The sequence below is a fragment of the Ostrinia nubilalis genome, chromosome 7 (genome assembly GCF_963855985.1).
Source record: "Ostrinia nubilalis chromosome 7, ilOstNubi1.1, whole genome shotgun sequence".
Lineage (NCBI taxonomy): Eukaryota > Metazoa > Arthropoda > Insecta > Lepidoptera > Crambidae > Ostrinia > Ostrinia nubilalis.
In genome coordinates this window covers 1,882,862-1,900,319 of record NC_087094.1, presented here as the reverse complement: position 1 = coordinate 1,900,319, position 17,458 = coordinate 1,882,862, and the positions used below count along the sequence as shown (strand labels likewise).

General features: G+C 37.3%; 2 protein-coding genes and 1 long non-coding RNA gene across 3 annotated transcripts in view; 2 read left to right on the top strand and 1 right to left on the bottom strand.

The window, feature by feature from the left end:
- Positions 1–241: 241 nt before the first annotated feature.
- On the bottom strand, positions 242–1,475 carry LOC135073532 (nitric oxide synthase-interacting protein homolog). The gene is made up of 2 exons (XM_063967712.1): positions 606–1,475; positions 242–486 (listed from the first exon to the last, which is right to left on the bottom strand). The coding sequence occupies exons 1-2, from the start codon at positions 1,286–1,288 to the stop codon at positions 300–302; spliced, it is 870 nt and encodes a 289-aa protein (XP_063823782.1). The 5' UTR covers positions 1,289–1,475; the 3' UTR covers positions 242–299.
- Positions 1,476–3,254: 1,779 nt separating this feature from the next.
- Positions 3,255–17,458, top strand: part of LOC135073053 (uncharacterized) — a 44,045-nt gene continuing 29,841 nt past the window's right edge. Inside the window, exons 1-5 of the mRNA XM_063967064.1 lie at positions 3,255–3,708; positions 4,481–4,713; positions 5,091–5,279; positions 7,410–7,673; positions 8,211–8,386. Of these exons, the coding sequence (XP_063823134.1) occupies positions 3,549–3,708; positions 4,481–4,713; positions 5,091–5,279; positions 7,410–7,673; positions 8,211–8,386 (1,022 nt within the window). The 5' untranslated portion in view covers positions 3,255–3,548. The remainder of the gene's footprint in view (positions 3,709–4,480; positions 4,714–5,090; positions 5,280–7,409; positions 7,674–8,210; positions 8,387–17,458) is intronic.
- Positions 5,852–6,480, top strand: LOC135073531 (uncharacterized). The gene is made up of 2 exons (XR_010257631.1): positions 5,852–6,060; positions 6,304–6,480. It is a non-coding gene; the product is annotated as an uncharacterized LOC135073531 (long non-coding RNA).

Genomic DNA, 17,458 nt, shown 5'->3' with positions numbered 1-17,458 from the left:
AACCTCAGGATTTAGATACTTAACCAGCCACTAAATGAAGCAGATATTGCTCTTGAAACCAAATAAGCCCCCTCCAGCAGGTCACAAAAGTTAACATGACTCACACAGAAAAGCCACAAAATTAGTGTAAATAAGGAGATAATTTCATTCCAAAACATAGGCTTATTAGAATAATCAGTTTTATTTAAAATTATTTTTCATTTACAATTACAAAGGACAGCAGGTAATGAAGAACACTTCATTTGTCATTAAATCAATTTTTATTAACACTATTAATAAATCTAATATCCTATAACTACTTAAGCTTGTAAAACAGGTCTCTCATTCTTTCCCTCCAGGTTCTGATTTGTGAGGGCATATCCAGTGCCTCCCCTTTGCAGGGGTATGATGTCTTTCTCTTTCAGTTTGTCTCCAGTGAGGGGGTGAGTCCAGTCCTTCTTTATAATCCTTTCCACACACTCCATTGTCACGACATGGCCAGTTGTTCTGAAAAAATGTAAATACAAAATTAAGGTTTAAGTGAAGGTAAGTGGTGCCTATATTGACCATGAGAGATATTTGTGACATTTAGAGACAATATGTGTAAACACAAAAACAAATTGTACCTGATCACAGCGCAAGGGACAGCATTACTCAAGATATCATGAGTAACAGGGCACATGTATCTGTTCTCTTTTGCTATCAGCGACTTCTTATCATCTGGATCCTTCACTAGAGTCCAGTTAACTTCAATGAGATCCTTCATTTTGAGTGGCCGGCCACTGATTGGGCAATACACTGTCGAATCTGGCTTTTCTACTTTGGAAATCTTTGCATCAGGCAGCTGTGACGGCACCCAGAAGCTGGGCAGTTGTTTATCTTTCCCATTTGCCAGGTTGGACACAGAAGTGGATGTAGACGGGCCCGATTCACTCTTTACAGTGGAAATGTTCTTTTCCCTGTTCATGAACTTAATTAAGTTTGCCTCTTTCTCAGCAGCTGCAAGTTCCGCCTTCTCTGCTTCCTCCTTCTTGAGTTGTTTCTCGTACTGTTTGAGTTTTCTTGTGTACTCGTTCTTTTTAGTCACTATGTACTCTAGAATCGCCTCTTTATCAAACAAATACCCTTCCTTAGTGACAACTGGCGTTCTGCATGGCTGCAGTGTGAGGCTACAGCAATCGAAGTTCTTCACTGAATCCTTTCCCACTCTCTCACTCTGAGTGCCGTATCCAGACGCTGCAGCGTCTTTCTTCTTTTCGTGATACGTGTAAACAGCACCTGCTGTACAGTTTCTGGCATGTCGTGTCATCTTGTTACACTCACTTGAAAGCAAAACTTATAATGATTGTGCAGAATTTAACTTAAAAAATAACACCACGATCGGATCACCTGTGTTCTTTTTTCCGTGCTTTCAAATCAATATCAATCAATCAACCACAGCAATCAACAAAAATGAATGAAAGCGAAAGCAAAAAGAGAGAGAGAGCAGTTTTGTAGCTGTCACCTCATGTGTCAGTTATCTGTCACTGTCATTTAACTATAGGCCTGCCAGAAACTTGTCGATTTTTATTTCGGAATATCGATAGTTAAAACCAGTGTGCTTTAAATTCGCACCATTGAAGCCATTAGACAGAATAATAATAATCGATAGTTAAAACATCATCCATTAGATTAGAACCAATATGTTTATGTTGGAATAATACAAAGTTTCCTATATCATCCTTAAAATATTATTTACAATCAAATGTCTAATCCTTCCCCAATACACAATCTCTATCTATAAAATATAGTTTTTAGTAGTGCGTAGCCCATACTTCCCTGCGAGGCACTAGCACCACATAATTAAAACACATTCAATATTTTACAAAAGGTTCCATAAACTTGGATTTATATTTAATCACAAATGAGTCGCAAGTCTGACTAATGGAATGCTTTTCACTTCGCTCATTGTTTAAGGACTCAAGTATGTCTGAAATAAATGTTTTCATTTGATTTAACTATCAAGTACCAAATACTAATTTATAAGGACATCATCCATTTTGGTCCAAAATCAAAAGTGCCGGCCAAAAAATAAAAGTGCTGTATTCTGATAGAATACGTCCGCCTTAGCATTTATTACTATGGCACCAAAGCTGTAGCACCACTGTGCATCGTAGTATTTGAGTTCTAAAAATATATGAAACGACTGACTTTGATCTTAAATACTACGACGCACAGTGGTGCTACAGCTTTGGTGTCATAGTAACAAATGCTAAGGCGGACGTATTCTGTCAGAATACAGCACTTTTTTTTTATTGGCCGACATTTTTGATTTTGAACAAAAAATGTATGAATCGTCGATGAATTTTAGATCTCAAATACTCGACGCACAGTGGTGCTACAGCTTTGGTGCCATAGTAACAAATGCTAAGGCGGACGTATTCTGTCAGAAGACAGCGCTTTTTTTTATTGGCCGACACTTTTGATTTTGAACAAAAAATGTATGAATCGTCGATGAATTTTAGATCTCAAATACTCGACGCATAGTGGTGCTACAGCTTTGGTGCCATAGTAACAAATGCTAAGGCGGACGTATTCTGTCAGAATACAGCACTTTTTTTTTTATTGGCCGACACTTTTGATTTTGAACAAAAAATGTATGAATAGTCGATGACTTTTAGATCTCAAATACTCGACGCACAGTGGAGCTACGGCTTTGGTGCCATAGTAACAAATGCTAAGGCAGACGTATTCTGTCAGAATACAGCACTTTTTTTTGTTGGCCGGCACTTTTGATTTTGTACCAAAAATATATGAAACGTGGATGATGTCCTTTATTGATTTCTTTATAACGTTATCTATGATTTTATCGATAATCAACTTGCTCAACTCTACGCTAAACGTCAGAAGGTACAAGTGGTACAATAATACTTTATTAAAGTATCTTAACCCCTTGTTCTAAATGTTATTTTGCAACTTAAAATGACTACATTTATGTCAGATCTACACTGTACGTACATATAATGTCAGTGGGGGCGTTTGGCAGAAAATAATAGTGCTAGCTAGCGCTAGTAATAAAAATGGCGTCCTTTTAGCAGTAAGTGCTAACACCGCTAAAAATTTATGGGAAAACGTCACTTTGAAGTTAGCAAACGTGTCCTCGCCGAAAACATGCTAAACTTTTGGGCGGTTGCCATGGCGATCACCATTTTGCTCACAATTTCTGACAAATTCTATTTTCAGTCAAACGCTCCCATTGTTGTCACACTTGTTTCGTAATCGTTCATTGTTGTCGTTTGCGAACTTGTGCGTGTCAGTTTTTCATCGGCTTGGACGAGTGATAAACGTGTGTGGTGTTGAAATTATCGTTTAAAAATTATTTACTCGTAGATAGTCGAGCTTGAAGCTCAATTTAATTATGTGAGATTGTTGCTATCTTATCTTATCCTTATATAAATCGAACACTTCGAATCGTTAGTGAGAGTGACTATTCCGTTCATTGCGCTTTGTTGTGTGCCGTGTTTGTTTTGGTTCCTGTGCGTGCTAGTGTTTTAATTGTTATTTAATTTGGAGTAAAATAAACGTGAAGAATGAACTTATCATTCGCTGGTTGTGGTTTCCTCGGTATCTATCACGTGGGGGTAGCTGTGTGTTTCAAGAAGTATGCCCCACACTTGCTTTTAGGGAAGATATCTGGTGCATCGTTTGGGGCACTCTCAGCATGTTGTTTACTCTGCGACTTGCCCATAGGTGAGCTAGCTAACAAGTTATACGATTCGTGGTTAGGAAAAATACATTTTAATTTTATACCTGCAATGTCAGTCAGCTTACCAATAAAATTGGTACTGTCAAAAGATAGCTGCATGGTTTGGAACTGTTTTTGTATTTTTAAATAGGCACATTGATAACTTTTTAGAACAAAAAGACTTGTGCCTTTGAAACAAGTAATTAGATAAGTTTGCCTCATTACAAATAAACAATCTTCTAATACATGATAACACTCTGTGAATGAACTGTGGGTAATTAAAATACAAAATAATATTTGTTTGTCCATTTGACCTATAATTTTGTTGTTTGCAGTAGGTACCTACAGTCAAATGTTTGTGTTATCACACATTAATTTGTTTGTTACAGTTGAATTTATGCCTAAATGTAATTTTATTTTATTTATCAGACACATTGCACTTACACAAAAGTACCTACCTATGTTAGCTATCACAAATACTGACATTTTCTTTTAGCTGTGTTCATTTGCAATCAGTCTATGACAGTGGTTCTTAACCTTTAAGTCATGAGGGACCATTTTACTTAATTTCTGTCATGTCAGGGACCACCTCATAATCGGTCAAAACCAGTTTGACTGCAAAAATCAGTTAAAAGTGGTTTTGACCAAGGTGTGCAAGTGCACTTCGTGGACCACTTGGAATGCTTCCAGGGACTACCAGTGGTCCGCGGACCACCGGTTAAGAACCACTGGTCTATGAGGAACTGAAGGAATACTGACATCAGCAACGTATTTCAGGTGAACTCACCAGTGATGTGCTACGGGTAGTCGGTGAGGCCAGGGCAGGCTCCCTTGGCCCGTTCAGCCCATCATTCAACATACAGAATGTCCTCCTTGAAGGCATGGAGAAGTACTTGCCCCATGACGTCCACAAAATCGTCAGCGGCAAACTCCACATATCCTTGACCAGAGTGTATGACGGACAGAATGTTATAGTATCAGAATTCCCTACAAGGGAAGACCTTATGCAAGTGAGTATATTTTTTTGAACATATTATTTTGAGCTATCTACATTATTATGACTATGACATTCCTGGATTTTTTTATCAGTCCTTGAAAAGTAGCAATATCTTAGAACTTTGTCACAACAGTATTACTTCTATTATTGGTAATGTACATGATAAAAGTTTTTAATATCAAATGAGAATTTTTTGAGTAGGTTACAACATAATGATGTTGCATATTTAATCATTTATTATGTATTCTAAACACATAGCGACGCCGAAAGCTCGTAGGCGATCGCATCTCTTGACTTACAACATACATCCCCATTTATCGTAACGTGTTTCACACGTTTGGCGATTGCGTTAAAATAAACGTAACAGTAACCGCATCTTTTTCGTCGTAGGCGCTGCTAGCATCCTGCTTTGTGCCAGTATTTTCGGGGCTGCTCCCACCGCGGTTCCATGGGATCCGATACATGGACGGCGGCTTCAGCGATAACTTACCAGTCTTGGATGAAAACACGATCACAGTGAGCCCTTTCTGCGGCGAAAGCGATATCTGCCCAAGAGATTTGAGCTCACAACTATTCCATGTAAGTCGTAAGTGTTGTATTACTATAATATCTAAATACCTGTATCATATAAATAAACTTAAATAAATTGTCCCATATCACAATATAACAACCTTAAACTAAGCAGTTATTGTACAAGGTGACTAGATAACAGATGAACATAAACTTATAAATAGACACACGTGTTAAACGATACATTTACTGAACGTCCATGACTCTAGCTAGATGTAAATATGCTATTCTCTCGTACTATGTTAGTATCTCCAGCAGAATTCGTTACGCGTACCATCGAGACTGTTGTTTAGCATCAACTAATGGTTCGTAGCGTAGGTACCTAGGTTTAAAACTAAAGATCGAAGGACTGTCCTTCCTACCTATAAAATTAAAGAAAGTATAGCTCAATAATGTAATGTTGAGGAACTACTTTTCATGAGTCACCATTAATTTGTGAACATGGTGATAGGTTAGTGACCGTGAGATATCACAACAAAAGATACAGATAACGATGCAATTGTTTGCATTGATAAGCAGCAAGCTTAGGAAAGAGTTCCGTGTGAATCAATGATATATCCTGTTCGTACTTAAAATAGTGTAGGGTCAAGGAGGCAACAGTGACTCGGTCGGCTACAGTGGCTCAGTCATGTTTCGACCTGAAGGCATAGGAATATATATTTGTCTCTTTTACCGATTCAAAGGTCTTGGTACCCGAACACGTTTAAACCAGTTTGCTCGCCGGTCAAGTGCCGTGCGGAAGGGTGAGGGAATGTTTTTTGTTTTCGCGCCCACTAAATTACATTCTAAGGTGAGTTTCGATTGTTTTCATATCTTTGTTTGTTGCTATAGGTAATAGCCGTTATATTTATCGGATAGTAGGTCTTGTATCAATTGTCTTTAATCCGAATTTTGACTAATTTGTTTTACATCTTGGTTTTTTTGATCAAATATTTACAAAATGGCGTAGAAGTACACAGTGACTCAATTTTAATACTTTATACGAATTCAATATTTTTATAACTTTAAATCGAATTTTGTTTTTTATTTACAGAATGCCACGGAAAAAAACCGACAGAAAAATAGGGAAGAAATAAATAACGAAGAGATTGAGATGACTTAAGATCTTATAGGTAGCAATAAAAGTACTAAGAGTCGTGTTGAATTGTTGATTATAATAAGAATAGCTTGTGCAGTTTTGTTATTATTTCTAATAAAAAACTACGCGGAATGGGCATTTTCTTTTCATATAAATACTGCCGTACCACGTTAATACTGTGTACCACGGTAGTGAGTCAGTGTGTACACCTAGTAGTCCACAGTGGCTCAATTATCATTTTTTTGTTTTAGGTTCCTACTTTGACATAAGTAGTAAATAATGTGCCGTTATGTAACCCAAAATATCTGTGGTTGTGCCTAACACACTTTTAGGCAGACTCCACGTCGGACTAAACATAGCACTTATCAAAATTACGTAAGATGCTTGATGGGCCGACTTACAGAGTCGAGCAGAATATGTGCAAATTTATCCAACACGTGAAACTAGATTCCATTCAAATTCTCTCTCGTGTGTTTACTTTTCAGTAGTATGCGAGTACTGTACGCAGTTATCTCCCGTTGCAATCACTCCTATTTATAAACACGGTTAATTGGGATGATTCACGATTTTTGTTCAAGAAACATGTTGATGTTTACCGCGCCGGTGATCGCGGGCGTGAACTTAACATTTATTTTGCGTAATTAGCTTGTCCAGTTTTGTTGTTACATTAGTAAACAATCATTACCGGCTCGTTTTATTTCGCGCACAATAACTTTTAACTTTCCGTCGATTATTAGGTTTTAATGATAATGACGATAGTGCGATTGTAAATTTTAAAGTTTCTAGAAGATTCAAGCACTTATATTAGTGAAACCATTATCCAATTTCAAGGCCTAATTTCTCTAAAACACTTCTGTTTTATCGCAAAAACTCAGTCTTCAATTAACTGTGAAATAAGATTTTTAGTTGCTTTGAAATATAACCAATTGAGTTGGTAAACAGTAACGTAGATGATACCTATTGCAACATACAAAATCTACGAGGAATCACGTTCTGACAACTTGTAAAAAGTAATGTTGGCGTTAAATGTTTTTAAATACCTTTATAATGTTGTTTACCAGGTAAACCTAGCGAATACCAGTATAGAACTGTCAAAGCAGAACATAAACCGTTTCGCTCGGATCCTCTTCCCTCCTAAACCGGAGACCCTCAGCAATATGTGCAAGCAGGGCTTCGACGATGCCCTACGATTCCTCCAAAGAAACAACATGATCTCCTGCACGAGGTGCCTGGCTGTCCAGTCGACATTCCAACTCCAGGACGTTTTGGATGACACGACTAACGAATTTGATCCGGACTGCGAGGAATGCAAGACACATAGACAGGTAAGGAATCATCTAGGTTAAATGCATAAACGAAGTCTAGGTAGTTTATGACGCTTATTGTTTCCATACGGGGAAATTCACTTGCCAATCGGGGAAGACGGCCGGCACCACTTGAAAAACCGGGGTTCTCCCACTCACCACAGAATACCTAATAGTCACAATACTACCGCTAAAATAGAAAGCTTATTTAATTGGACGACACAATTAACACGCGTATGTCCCCCTTATGTAGTGATGGAAATTGGAATAGTCGAGATTCGGGCTCATCTGACGGAACTGGAGGTGTACAATACGGGACCCCTGCAAACCTTGCGTCTCCCTCACTCTTTGAAGACCGCTTTGCTTTCCCGCCAAAAAGCTCGAGTAGGTTTTAATGCTATGGAAACTTTCTGACAGAATGGGGACTACGGGGCCATTCCCGTCTGACGGAAATATAGAAGAAACCCTTGCAAACCGCTTGCTTATTCTCTTTGGCGAACGCTTAACATTTCCCACCAAAAACTCCGACAAGTTGTTAATGTTATGAAAACTTTTTAGGACGCCCTAGTGGACGACTTGCCAGACACAGTGATGACGATATTCCAAAACGCGATCGACACGGCGAACAGCGGTATAGTCAACTGGGTGATGCGACAGCGTGCGATGCGGTACCTATCAGTAATGGCACTGCCCTACAGAGTTCCCATCGACGTCATGTATGCTACCTTCACCAAGTGAGTACCTTCTTTTATTTACAGCTGCACATTATAGTAATTCGGTATATTGCCTAGTATTAGAAAAAATTAGAGTTCCCATTGACGTCATGTATGCTACCTTCACCAAGTGAGTACTACCTTTTATCTAGATCTCTACACATTGAAACTCTTAATATAAGTTGATTTGGTATGGTCTAGGAAAATAGGGAACAATAGTCAGGGTCTTATCAACGAAGTATACTTGAAATTAAACCCTATTTCGTTATAATGGCAAGAGAAAGTAGTTTCGGACAGGATTCGTCTGATTAGAAGAGTCAAAATAAAGTTTCAAGAATTTATGTCTGTATGCTAAAGGATTCAAAACTACTGAATTATTATATTAATTTCTCCGTTAGATAGCTATAGTTACTTCAATTTTAGGCACCGTTTTATACTAAGGTTTCCTATCTGAATATGCATGTTTGTTACTGTTATTCCAGTATCCGTTTGAAGAAGTCATTGTAATATCGTTCAGTATTCAGCATAGTAATTAAATCACTATTATGCACCTCGCCACCGGATTGCGGTGTTGCTGCTTAAAAATGAGCATTAGGTTCACTGAGGCGTGGCTAGAAAATGCAGTTTTTGTTGTTAAACAATATTGCTTGAATGCGAAAATACATCGTGAGTTCGTGACGAATTGATTGCACCCGACAGGAATTTTCCATTGCCTTATTATGAAATTGGTTTCGAACTTGAGCATTGATTCAAATATTTGTCTCGAATTTTGTCTGTCACAGAAAAACTATTGCGCGCGTCCCTGTTTCAAAAACCGGGATAAAAACTATCCTATGTCCTTTCCCGGGACTCAAACTATCTCTATGCCAAATTTCATCAAAATCGGTTCTGTGGTTTAGGCGTGAAAGAGAGACAGACAGACAGACAGTTACTTTCGCATTTATAATATTAAGTATAGATTTGCTAAAATGACTTCACTTGGTGATTAATTTGTTGTTCGTCATTGGAACAAAGACGGTTTGAAATACAGAAGCTATCCGGTATTTATTATCTGCCCTTGAACAACTCGTATCGTAGATATCCATTACTTGCAATGACCAAAGATAGATTTACATTATTTTGTTGCTATTGTAATTTTTATTGTTAAGTATAAATCAAATACCTACTTGTTTGTATATTACATACATACTTAAGAGCAGTAATTAAAGCATTATTTCTTATTTATTTATCGCTACATGATTTTTATAGTTTTTTACTTCAATCTCTTATCGTTTGAAGTTTTAATTCGTGCAATATACATAAATTGTTATGTCTTTTATTATTGATATACTCGTATTTTTTATCGGATTTCAACACGTTTTATAGCTGGATGTTTCGTAATTAGATTTATTATGACCTTCATAAATATCTTAATTAATGAAGGATGAAGTGCATCCCTTCTTCAACACTGGTGATTCGTCTTAATTGTTTTCTTTAAATTAACTAGTTATTACTAGGTGTAATCAAAGCAAAAGCAATGGCAATTATTCAGTTTGATTTATACTATACGAAATTAATAGGGTACACCAATGATATTATATAAAAACAAAAGCAGATATGTTATAAGCGCTCGCGCTGTGAATACTCAAATACGTCCCAATTGGGACGTCTTGTGTTTAGTCTTCGAGTGGCCTGCGTCGTGCGCAATCGCGTGCGTACCACACCGTAAGTTCCTGTTCTTACCAAAATAAATAAAAAATGCCATCGTGTGTGTTTCGAAAGTGTACCAATTATGACTCTAAAGTAAACAAAATACAAGGGATCTCTTACCACATGTGATTATGCAAAATTATTTAGTATTTATGTTTTCAATTATTTATGCAAACAATCAAGACGCCATGCGCCATGTTCAAGTTAAGAAAGAGAAAGCGATCTTGTTTTGACGTTAGAGCGATAAGGATGCGTGCGCTACGGACATAGATTAGTTAGTGCAGAATCGTTAAAACTATAGCTATCTCTTTCATTTGCGTGCTATTTCGTATCTTTTGTTTCACTTATCAGTTACATTTGTCAATGTGTGCGATTTGGAATAGCTCGGCCATGAAGCTAAAGATAAAAATGGAGGGCAGAGTTGGAACAAAAACTTGAGTCAAATACCTACTTATAACTATCTCGCTCTCTGCGGCCCTACCTCTCTTTTTAGTGTGAACTGTAGTATTGCTATCTTCTGATTTAAATCTCCTTGTAAATTCTTCGAAATAACCAATTCACTAACCAAATCAGAAGTTAAACAAATAAATAATTAATATTTGAAACTAAGATTACCTAGTTAAATAAAAATTCACAAAATTGTCGGCCATTTAGGCTTAATGTGTTGGCGAATCAGGGAATTACAATCCCAATTCCTGGGTAATCGGTACCATGTGGCAACATCGGCCCAATCGGGCCCATCATGGCGGTTGTTTACTATTTTGTTTATTAAGCAGTTAATTTCGTTTGAGATTGTTTACAGGAAATAATCATTGTTTTATCACAAGAATTGGTGCAAAATTTTGTAGTGCGTGGTTGCGGTAGTACGTGGTGTCCTGGAAGTGACATAAGATTCCATGCGTAAGTGTTTATTTCGTGATTTCCGACATTGGATCATTGTAAACATTTTTCACATTTTTTACAGTAATTTCTTCCTAAAACGTTTTACCAGTAATTACACTTATCATTTTTAATGATACCTATGTCAAGAAATAAAGATTTTACATTGGTTTCATTGAATTTGAGCAATTTTATATTTTTTGTTTATTTAGAAAGAGCGAGTCTGCCCACAGAGAGCGAGATAGTGATACTTAGTTTGTGCTTCAAGTAGGTATTCGGAGTGTGGCCTCCATTTTTATCTGTAGCTTCATGAGCTCGGCACGGATTCAAATCGTAATTTCTATGAACGTAACATATCTATAGTTCTTTAATATCATTGGGGTACACGAAAACAAATTCTTAGCAGTTTATTGCTTCTAGTTTTTATTTTTCACTGTATGTTTGTTTATTTCTAAACGATAACAAATACCTAGAATAGTTATAAGTGTGGGCTAATTTATGAAACGATCCACAAAGACGCGTCTCGCCAATTTTAGGTCCAGGGATGCGCGGGGAGTTTGATCCGAGCAATCCGAGTGTCATTAATGTAGTGTGCGTGTGCACTCATAGATCATTTAGCGTGTACCGATAACACTCAAACATTAGCGGAAGAATGGTAGGGCGCGTCTTCGTGGATGAAACGATCTATACAGACATGATTAAATAGTGCAGCTTTAATTTCCAAACACTGCTTCTTGTGACTAATTTTGAACGCTTTTAGCTACGTTGGTGATAAAGTAGAAACGCATGCGCTGCAATACAAAGTCGTTGGGAATGTGTGCGTGCTTAGGAAGAGGTGTGCGCGCCACAACAACTTTATGACTAGGTTAGTTGTTCAATTCATGGGGGTGATGGGTTCTATGTTGGTGTGTTCCCTGGATATTTAATTGTGACTCGAAGTATTGTTGATTAGAACCGAATTAAAGTCTAAAATCCCATGTATTCGCTGCGATATTGTAGGTAAATTACCTATCACAATATACAGCTTGTTTCACTCCAATATTGGTTCTAAAACGTTGTTACAACCTGGGACTAACTCAACCTTCAGTGGTTTGGGTTTTGCGACCAAGCTGTAGTTCCTACTGGATTTGCTTGCAGTGGTGGTGGAATGTCCTCCACTCTGTTATTTTTATGGCTATCTAATCATCGCGATTCCCATTATTTAGTTAGTCGGTATCTGTCGTCTTCAGCAGCTCAATGTGGGTAAAGGTAGAGAAATTCATATGTTGAAGTTCTTCGATTTGGATTTGTTTCGTTGTGGCGTCTGAGTAATACGATGCATGTTGTGACGTGTCCCGTCTGGGTTTGAGTACATGCTTAATTCACTTTTAAAGAATTGTGTTGTCTCTAAGAGATGGTATCGTCAAACAGAGCAGAAATGGCAGCAGTACGCGACTCTCTGACCGCTAAGTCGCGGTCTGTTTGACAACGCATAGGCTAAGTTCTCAAAAACGCGTTTCAAGCATATAAAGCACTGAGTTGGTAAAGGTTATTAACATTAGAAGAAAGTGTAATTTTCTTTTGTAGTTGCAACCTTGCAACACAGCTCGCCGCTGTACGAGTACAATGGTCTGACGCGCGCTAGGAATAACTTAGTTTACAATTTCATTCCTGATTAAGAAGTATAATATTAAATAGGTACTAATAGATACCTACTATAGTCATGAAGTTGATTACAAAATCTTTCAGTTGTTTATTTAACAATTGTTATCAATGTTGCCCCATTTTCTATCTCCCGGTCGAAACGTTACATCGTATTTTATTGGGTCAAGGCTTTGACGCAACTTTTAACGTAAATGTTAAACAATTTGTAGGTATAGGTAGCAAATGCACGTTCTTCGTTTGTTTTAGTTTCAGCTGTGTTATTGAAAACAGTACTATAATAATGTAGATTGACGTCACAACACAACTTGGTTTACAATGTATTGTCGCGTACAAAAATATTTATCAGCGTTTTGCATCTTACTTTTCTTTCAACTACGCAGATAGATTATGTTAATCAACAACAATGCAGTAGTAACACAAATATAAGAACTTGTTCTGCGATAGGAAATAATTTAGACTGATACCAACCAATATCATAAAAGTTTAACGTGTTTAGAATTTAGATAAAACACCTTACACTGGCGACGATTTCCTGATTTTACTAGAAATCATACCCGGATTTTAAACAATAATCACGATAAAAAATACATTACTGTAGCGTATCACAGGTAGTTTTCGTAAGTTTTGAAACAGACACTAGTGTCAAGCAGTGGCTGACCTCTGCCGCAGGGTTAAGTTTAAAGAAAATTAAATTTATTTTATTTAAATTTTCAATCAAAGTAACTTCACTATTAAGTTTGAGTTGAGTCGATATTTTTATGGTAGTTATCACAACATTAAATACAAATTGTCATGTCTTACAAAAGTCTAATGTAACGTAATTGCATGTTTGAACATTATTATTATTATGTTTCGTTGCGTTGTTTTATCATGGTTTAAGTACGTACAATTATTTTATTTCATGTGATTACCTAATATTCTTCTTCTTATTTGAAATGATGAAACCTATGTAACATACAAACGAAACAAAGTGTTCTTCTTGGCGAAATACATTCCTGGTCGTGTGAATATTTTTTTAAATGGTCTGCCCGCTGTTGAGAACCAACAAAAGAGTTTTTAATGTTTTTTTACTTTTTCTTCTAAAACAAAATGAATTTTACTTCTTCACTTTGACAGCTGAAAGAAAGTCGTTATATAATTTAATACATTATTCAGTAATTCAATAATTCATACATTTTATATTTAATTTATGTCTTATGCTACATAAATTTGGTGCCGAAACCCGGGATCAAATTTATGTTGCTTATGACATAAATTAAATATAAAATGTGTATGAATTACTGAATTAAAATTATGGATAAATGTATAAATGAAACGACTTTCTTTCAGCTGTCAAAGTGAAAAAAGTGATTTTATTTTGTTTTGTAAGAAAAAGTAAAAAAACATTAAAAACTCTTTTGTTGGTTCTCAACATAGTCCGCGCGCGGAATGCGACACGCATTACAATTAAATTAATAGATATTATGAATTAAACAAATAATAACATTATAATGAAAAGAATACCTTCTTGCAATAAATTTTTGAAATCAAATAAGAAAGATAACATTTCAATTATAATCAAGACATTTATGAAACCTAGGTAGGTAAGAATGCGATTTTAACATAAGCAATTAAAACACACATAACACTTAGCATTAATATGAAAGTAACTGAATAATAAACAATGAAATAATTATTCGTATTTTTGGAAATTTGGGGAGTAAGGGGAGAATGGATTTAACAGCTTATCCTACCCAACCGTCAACCTCACCTGCACGCGCCAGATGGCGACACTACCCAATAGGTTACTGTGGTGCTCCCTGCTAGATAACAGACGAGGCACTGGCGACCGAGCCATGGCGGTATAACCATACACCTGATCAGGCAACTGTTCGGAGGAGGCTACAGCGAGCCTTAGAGCCTAAATAGCTCTTAAAAGGTCTGGAGTAAAGAAGGGAGTTAAACAACTATGAAAGCAAATTTGAAAGAGAAACTACCCCAGGAGGGTACCGCTGATACCGGAGAATCCCTCTCTGGGCTTGAGTCAGCCCAGCATAACTTGACTGACCCAAGCCCAGGCTGCCCTTCGTATTCTGGGGGGGGCACAACTTTGCTTAATGAAGGATTGACTACCAAGGAAACACCAACTGACAAACCAAGGAAATTACTCACACAACAACTATTCCACCCAGGGCTATTCAACCGTCAAAGATCTGCATCCTTTGGTGAAGCAAATGAAAACAGCATGAGAAATGAATGCAATCTGAATAGACCGCAAACGCTTACACAGAAGCGAACTCGCTCTCCAGATGAAAAAGAATTAAAGAGGAACCAAGCAAAAAGACATATAGCCAACCGAGAGATAAATAGCCATGCCCACAATGCCAACCTAAATATTGAGACAAGCAACAGTTTTGCCTTGCTTGATGAAGAAGGGACAGACATCCCAGTCAAACGCATACCAAAACCGCCACCGATCATTCTCTATGGGGTGGACGACCTGAGCAAACTCACCGAAACAATTGAAGAAGTTGTAGGGAAAGAAGACTTCACCTACAAGATACTCTCAAAGAGCAAACTCATCATAACCACAAACACCATAGAAAAATACAAAGAAATGATAGAGCACATCCGATGCAAGGGTTTAATAGGATACACTTTCACGCGAAAAGACCAAAAAAGTATGCGGATTGTTATAAAACACCTCCACTTTAGTACACCAAAAGATGACATTGTTGCCGCAATAGAGAAAACTGGAAACACTGTACAGGGAGAAATTGTAACAGCCCGAAAACCAGGAACCAAAGAACCATTAAATACATTCTTTGTTAACATAGCCCAACATGAGAACAATAAATTTGTGAAAGACATAAAAGTAATCTACAACCAAAGAGTACTCATAGAAGACCCGAAAAGAAAAAACTCCGTAGTACAATGCAAGAGATGTCAACAATATGGGCACAGCAAAAATAACTGTATGCGACCTTACAGGTGTGTTAAGTGCGCTGGAGCCCACGAAACCACTAAATGCACTGTTGATAGAAACACCCCAGCACAATGCGCCCTATGCTCTGGATGCCACCCTGCTAGCTACAAAGGATGTCAAGTATATAGAGAAGTCTTAGCTAGAAAACGACTCACGAACAAATCTTTAGTACGGCAAAAAGCGAACATAAATGACGACTATGACGGAGATCGGCAGACTTCACCGTACAAGAATAACACTCCAACAACTGCTACAACCGAGCCCAAAGACACTGTTAAAAAACTATCAGACCAAAGCAAAACACAAGAACTGACTGCAGCTCAATGCCATCAACTCTATAGTGAAATAGTTAAAAATAGACGATCGAAATATAACCAAAACACAAAAGAAACGGAAAAAATTATAGACCTTACAAACACACAATATACAGAAAAAGACCCCAAGCCCCTAAAATCGCAGAAACAAAATATAAGAAACAAAGGAGATCACATGGAAAATAAAAGAACATATACTGAAAATAAAGAAGATTACACTCAAAGAAAAAGAACATATACAAGAAATAACGATGACATTGTGCAGTCTCAGAGAACATACGCAAGAAATAACGCTAGGCATGAGCCACAGAAACCAGAAATGACAAAAACGGAACCTGAATATACTCCACGTGAACGCAGACCGAATCTAGAAACGCTAATAATGTCACAAACTGAAAGAATAGACCAGCTGATCGCCCAGCTAAGTACTATGATGAACCTTATCATCACTCTCATGAGTAAACTATCCCAATGACTTCCCTAAGAATCGCTACCTGGAATATAAATGGTCTTGCGCCAAACAAACAAGAACTAGACATATTGCTGAAGGAGAATAAGGTTGATATAGCTCTAATATCAGAAACTCATCTCAATGATACAAAAACATTCAATATGAAGAATTATAAAGTATACTGTACAAACCACCCTGACAGTACCTCTCACGGTGGTGCTGCTATCATTTTAAAAAATAACATAAAACACCACCTGCATAGTCAATTCCGAGAAGACTGGATGCAGGCCGTTACTGTTACTATACATGAGAAAATGGGCCCCATAAATGTTAGCGCTATTTACTGCCCCCCAAAGCATAACCCAAAACAAAATGAGTTCGATGGATACTTTGAGAGTCTGGGAAGCCGATTCATAAGTGGCGGTGACTGGAATTGCAAGCACACGTATTGGGGTTCAAGATTGACGACTACCAAAGGAAGAGAACTAAAAAAGAGTATCGACAACCAGAAACTAATAACACTGGGAACAAACGAGCCAACGTACTGGCCGACTGACGCGAATAAAATTCCTGATCTTGTGGACTTCTTTGTTGTGAAAGGTCTATCAGAAATGTACTTCAAAATTGAATCCTCACTTGACTCTGTATCTGACCACACACCAATTATAGCAACGTTTAGTACCTCAGTAATAACTAAAGAACCGATATCGACATTATTTAACCACAAAACCGACTGGGACTCATTTGCAAGATACATAGAACAGGAAATAGACTTGAAAGTTAAATTAAAAACAGCAGAGGATATAGAAGAAGCTGCCTTCTATATAACAAATCTCATCCAGGTCGCCGCGTGGCGTGCAACACCGGCCCTAAATAACCCTGCCCCAAAAAATAATATTCCACTTGAAATACGTAACAAGTTGGTAGAAAAAAGAAAACTACGAAGGCAATGGCAGACAGGTAGACATCATGGTGACAGAGCAAAATATAACAGAGCCTCCAGAGAGCTGAAAGAACTTATAAAAGAGAATCAAAATGAAGCATTCCAACATAAGCTGTCCAATTTATCCGCTTACAAAAAAGACGGCTACTCCCTTTGGAAAATAACTAAAAACTTCAAAAGACCACAAAATCACATTCCACCGATAAGA